Source organism: Saprolegnia parasitica (assembly GCF_000151545.1).
Source record: "Saprolegnia parasitica CBS 223.65 unplaced genomic scaffold supercont2.91, whole genome shotgun sequence".
In the NCBI taxonomy this organism is placed as follows: domain Eukaryota; phylum Oomycota; class Saprolegniomycetes; order Saprolegniales; family Saprolegniaceae; genus Saprolegnia; species Saprolegnia parasitica.
Genome location: NW_012156485.1, coordinates 28,112 through 33,751, shown reverse-complemented (window position 1 = coordinate 33,751; position 5,640 = coordinate 28,112). Strand labels below are relative to the sequence as shown.

Sequence of the window (5,640 nt, the reverse complement as noted above, 5' to 3'; positions counted from 1 at the left end):
AACCGGGGACGTCGTGAGCGCGGCCTGCATGTAGCGTAGCGAGTGGCCACGGTGACGCGCTGACCACGTAACAAGCGCCGGCTTGAGGCCGAGGCCGGCTTGATGTTTTGGCGCGAAGGCGATACTTTGATGGAGGAGCCGGTGGCCTTGCGCACCCGCGCCGATGACCGGCGGTTCGTCGCTGACGAACTGGAGGATCGTTTTGTCGATGATTGCGGCCGTCGCGGTGTCTGGTGCGACCCACGCGAGCTGGTACTAGAGGACCGGTAGGCAGACCGCTTGCAATATGATGGCCTTGCCGGCCAAGGTCGTCGACTTGTGTCGCCAGAGGAGCAACCGGTCACGCAGGCGACTCAGAGCTCGACTCAGTGCGTAGTCGCAACCAAGGGTACATAAATTCAATTGAATTTATGTACCCTTGGTCGCAACGAGCTACATCTGGAGCTACATCTTGCCGCGGAGCTTCTTGCCGCGACGCTTCTTCCCGGCGCCAATGTGCAGTGCGCGACATGAGTGCGCGAGGTGGTTCCGGCTCTACGGATAAAATTAGAGCGGAGGCCATTTGCAGAGGCGGCGCCAGTTGGGGTGGTCTCTATACAGAAGAATGACAACGCAATGGCGCGGAGTGTCGTCGTTTCATACAGGGTATTGGGCAGGAGATTGACGCGTGCCTTGTCCCACGTTGCCATGACTCGCATGATATCGTGAGGGTTTTGGGGCTCGCGTATGGTTTCCAAGGATTTCTTCACTCATCCGGAGACTTTCATTTCCTGATGCCAACAATTTTTGCGCTGCCGCCGCCGACGATGTTGACGCACGCTGACGCCGATGTTGACGCGACGCTGATACCGGTTACGACGATGGCACATGTAGCGTTCCTGTGAGGAGCCCCAGTCTCGTCTTCACCGTCTTTGGTCGCCGGCACCTCGGTTTGCTTCCTCTACTGTGTTGGCCCAGGCCATTGTGCCGGAGGTGGTCGACGGTCGTCCGAGTAGCAGTACGACGTTGTTTTGCCGCCGCTGCTGCTATCCAGCACTCGCCCGCCGATGCACCCGATCTCGTCGGCATGCCTTTGCTGTTCCGCGCCATTTCTTGAAGTATTGTTTCCATGCTTGCACGCATTGGCATCTCATGATGCGCCTTGAACTAGTCGAAAGCGTAAAGCCCATGAAGGATCCATTCCTGTTTGTTACGCATGCAAGCGCCACGTCATGGAAAAGACAACAACACAATGTTCAATATGTAAATGCAGTTGTTATCATTCATGCTTCTTTAAAATGCAAATCTATTCTACTTGGTTGGCTCGCCGCTGCAGCCAAAGTGCTTGGAGTTGATGGTTTGCCAATCAGGAATGCGGATCGGGCTCGACTGGTCGTACACGGCGTTGAGCACCTTGGTCGACGGGCTCGACCCGACCTTCCAGAGCGCCTTGAACGATGAGCTGTAGTCGGCGACGCCGTTGAGGCAGTTTTCGTAGTACAGCGTCCGCATCTTGACAATGTCGGCTTCGACGTCGGCGTCGGCCATGTCGCGCGGTGCAGCGGCAAAGACGTCAAGGCGCCAGTTGAGGAGCGCCTGCGCCGCCGAGTTGTCGGCGATCGGAACCACCGTGTTGGTCACCGTCGTCGTCGTCGTCGTCGTGGCATTGGCGCCGTCGACCAGGCGGCGGGTCGCGGCGCGAGGCGTGCCCGAGGTCTGGCAGTTGGTGTAGAGGTCCCCGAGAAGACCCGTAAACTCGTAGGCGTAGCTGTTGCTGCCGAGGTCGTTGGCGTCCACAAGGCCATAGTACGCCGACGGCAGCCCCTTGAAAAACGCTTGCACGCTCGGCTCGCTGTCGACGGCGACCGTCTTGCCGTTGACGACGGCGCGCATCGTGATGGCCGACGTGGCTGTGATCGCACCGCCGTTGGCGCTGCAGCCGGCAAACGACATGGCGTGCACCTGCTTCTGCGCGGGGCTCAGACCAAGACCTTGGACGCGGCACTTGTGGTAAATCGTATGGAGCGCGTCCACCATCGCGTGGTGCGAGTAGAAAACCGGCTCGGTCGGCGAGATAAAGACGTTGTTCATGGCGCCTGCGAGTGTCCCGTGCATGCTGTTGTGCGGCGTCGACTCAATAAGGCGGGTCGTCGCGGCGATGTCCTTGCCGCCAAACACTTGGTTCTTGATGTTGCTAAACCCGAGGTCCGGGTTGAACGTCGTCGTGGACCACGGACCCCGGGGCACGCACTTGGCGCAGCTCGCCTTCGACTCGCAAAAATGGTTCACCGGCTCGTTCGCGACGCAGCGACCCGCGACCGTGTAGCGGCCAATCGGGATCGACTTGTCGACGCCGGTCGAGCCGCCCATATCGCGCAAAATGGACGAGCACGATTCGATGCTCGTGCACTTCTTAGCGCCGTACGCGACGTTGTCTTGAACGTAGTCGTAGTACGGCAGCGTGACGCAAGCGTACTCGGGGCCCATGCTGCGGAGGAGGTTCTCGTAGCCGAGAAGGAACTTGCGGTGCCAGAAGAGAAAGACGCACGTGCCGTGGGCCTCCTTGTTGCTCATCTGCTCCGAGTGCATCGAGATGAACCGCTCGTAGAGCCGGCGTCGTCCATGGCCTTGGCGACCGCCTTCTTGTACGTGGCCTTCTCGGTCTCCGAGTAGCGGTTCCACGACTTGCGGACGCGGGGCGGGCACGACGGCGTCGACTGCGCCGAGACGGCCGAGACGAGAAGCGCGAGCGAGAGGAGCGTCGGGACAGCCACCATGATTCGAATTGAACGAGAGGAAGTGAAATGGGAAATGGTTAAGAGCCACGAAATGCGCGAGGTTGGTGTAATTTTCCCGAGGCGGCAGCCCGTTTATGCACGCACGCATGTTATGTGGACCTGTCTAAGGGTACGCGCCGGATGTTGTCGTTAGGTTCAACAAGCGGTCCATGGCGATAGGCGCAGAGTCCAGACAACCACATGTAGCCAGTGTGAGTGATCCTGTGACAGACAACACATGTGCTGTGAAAAACATGCGCTTTGTGGAGAGTACAACCAACGGTGGTTGCGTCGACAGGAATGCAAACGAGCCGGCGATCACCTTTTGTAGGACAGCCGACGCGGTCGACGTGCAGCGGCCCAGTGAGCGAGTGAAGAAGAAGAAGAAGGGGATCGCTAGTCTCTGCGTATGCCAAGTCCACGTAACACCAGGCTCATGCGAAGCACGTTCGTACGGGAGTGTTGAGGCTACATGATGAAAGTCGTGATGCATTCCAGTTACACCCTCACATCTTTACGAGGTACTTTGAGACGGCCGCACGAAGCGGTGGGGGCACTTCAATTTTTAAATATGGAATAGTTGGAGTGGGAGATCGCGCTGCATATGAGCAGGGCGTCAAACAGTGGTGGGCTTGCCTGGGTAGCTCGCGCACACGTACCGTCGAAGTCTCTTGAGCTACGTTTCGTTGGTCATCGTTCGTGCAAAACGCCCAGAACAGCTGTGTGGTACCTTGCTGTCCTTGGCGCCCAGAATTCGCCACTGATAGCATCTGCTTTGTACATACATGGACTACACCCATCTGGGGGCGACTTCATTTTGATTTGTTGACCAACCAAGTCCAAACTAGCTGCAGAATTTTATCGGCGATGCGTATGCGACCAGGCGTTCTGAGAAGCGGCACAAGGCAGCGATGATGACATATGACTAGGCGTCTTGCCAATCGATCGACAGTGCAGTCGGGATCCAGTTGGGTGGCGACCTCTGTACGAGTATCTGGAATGTGTGAAGATGCGTAGTTAAAGCTAAATCAATCGGACTGTATCGATTTCTAACGTGGTGACCGATACCCGTAGCTGTGCTAGTAGAGTTTTAGAAAGGGCTCACTGCAGTGGGCACACATGACGACTGTTCGGAGCCATTTGCTACTGTAGCGACAATCATGCGGCATGTTACCCGCATACATGGTACGCCACAATAAATAAAACACAACAAACCAGCATTACACACGAACTATGCTCTACCGTAGCGTTGCAATGAGCATTCCGTGGCTGTGTACAGTAACAAGGTTTGACTTGTCGTGTCCATACCTGGTGTATTGGAAATCTGGCTTTTTGTTGCAACAAGACTGCTGAGCACACGACAGTTGCTATCGCCCAATTGTTCATACTAGTATCTCCACTCGAGTCTCACAGCCCACACATCAGGAGAGCAACACCTCTACTAGTGAGCAAGTTGCACCACCTGCCAAGCTGCTTTTCTTTCATTCAAAGCATACATTCGATTAACCCTTGGTGAAACGGTGAATCGCCACTGCAACTATAGCAAGCTAGTACAGCATCCGCACGTGAGAAAGGACCACATACTACTACAGTAGAAGGATTTCTGCTATGTACTGGTACTGTACTGTAAAAGGTGATCGCCGATGCGCGGCTCGATGGCGTTTCTCCAAATGCTCCATAAGTGCCGTTGGCAGCCATCACATGCATCACATGTGTTTCCTGTCACATGAATCACTCACACTGGTGGTGTCTATTCAACTGAACTCTAGACCTATCACTCTGGACCGCTTGAAGCAAGATTGCCATTATAACAGTTATGGTGTGCATCAACTAACAATAAAAAATATGAAAATAGCAACTTGTTATGTGTGGCACACATTCGATGGCCAACTCGAAAATCTCGACTGTTGGTTACCGGTAGTTTTGGCCGTTGTGTGCGTCACAGAACAATGAGACAGATACAGAGGAAGAAGAGCATGCCGGGCCCTGCGAAGCTCAAAAGGATATCTGTAAATTCACCACGGAAGAGCGAGGGCATGACGAAGAGACTGTGTGCTTCTGCGACTGCATCTTTCATCAGCGCCGGCAATGTCGACGCGTAGAGCTGGGTCCACATGGTGGCGCTCCAGAGCAGGACCGACCCAAGGCGGGTGAGACGTGGGTGGGAGCCGGCGACTGCGGCCACGAGCGGCGCCAAAACGACTTCGTACTGCCCGGGCATTTCCAGCGCGTGGGCCAAGGCAAGACCCGAGACGCTCATATAAAAGGCTGCAGCGTACGTGAGAAGGGGTAGTCGGGTGCTCACAACGTAGACGCTGCCGAGGAGGACCAGCGTGCAGCAGACGTAGCGCACCAGTAGACTGTCCACAACCTCCAAGAGCGTGGTCGCAGAGGGTAACAGACGATGGAGCTCATCGATGGCGCATTCGTGCCGCGCGAGAAAGGCCGCAATGAACGAGGTCCACTTCATGAGGACCGGATCCAATTGAAAAATGAAGTTTTGACATGGTTTTTCTATGGGACTGACTGCAAATCTCTCTCAACGGTAGACGTGGCAGTGCACGCACTGTCGAATGGTGTAGTACTGTCAGTATTTCCCTCCAGAGTCACCTCCCATTCACTCTCCGATGAGCCTCTAGCCCGGGCGTTTACCTAGCCTGAACGTAGTACAGCGTACCAGCTACACCTTGAGTGCACAGCAGACAAGCCAGATATGAGATCTGAGATATCTAAATAGGCTATACGAGCCGCGTGCAACCCGCTTGCAACCAGTTGTGCCAGTGGACGGCAAACTCATTGCCGCGTGCGTCTGTGTAAAGCGTGCAAGAGCTGTCATCTTCCGTCACGACTACCTCGATCCTCCACGCATTTCGTATGAAAGAAT

At 55.6% G+C, this 5,640-nt stretch overlaps 2 protein-coding genes across 2 annotated transcripts; both read right to left on the bottom strand.

The window, feature by feature from the left end:
• Window positions 1-1,248: 1,248 nt before the first annotated feature.
• Window positions 1,249-2,779, bottom strand: SPRG_12341 (hypothetical protein). Its single transcript, XM_012352009.1, has 2 exons — window positions 2,616-2,779; window positions 1,249-2,580 (listed from the first exon to the last, which is right to left on the bottom strand). The coding sequence occupies exons 1-2, from the start codon at window positions 2,754-2,756 to the stop codon at window positions 1,291-1,293; spliced, it is 1,431 nt and encodes a 476-aa protein (XP_012207399.1). The 5' UTR covers window positions 2,757-2,779; the 3' UTR covers window positions 1,249-1,290.
• A 1,916-nt stretch (window positions 2,780-4,695) lies between these two features.
• On the bottom strand, window positions 4,696-5,226 carry SPRG_12340 (hypothetical protein; the record flags this gene model as incomplete). Its single annotated transcript, XM_012352008.1, has 1 exon — window positions 4,696-5,226. The coding sequence occupies one exon, from the start codon at window positions 5,224-5,226 to the stop codon at window positions 4,696-4,698; it is 531 nt and encodes a 176-aa protein (XP_012207398.1).
• Between the last annotated feature and the right edge of the window lie 414 nt (window positions 5,227-5,640).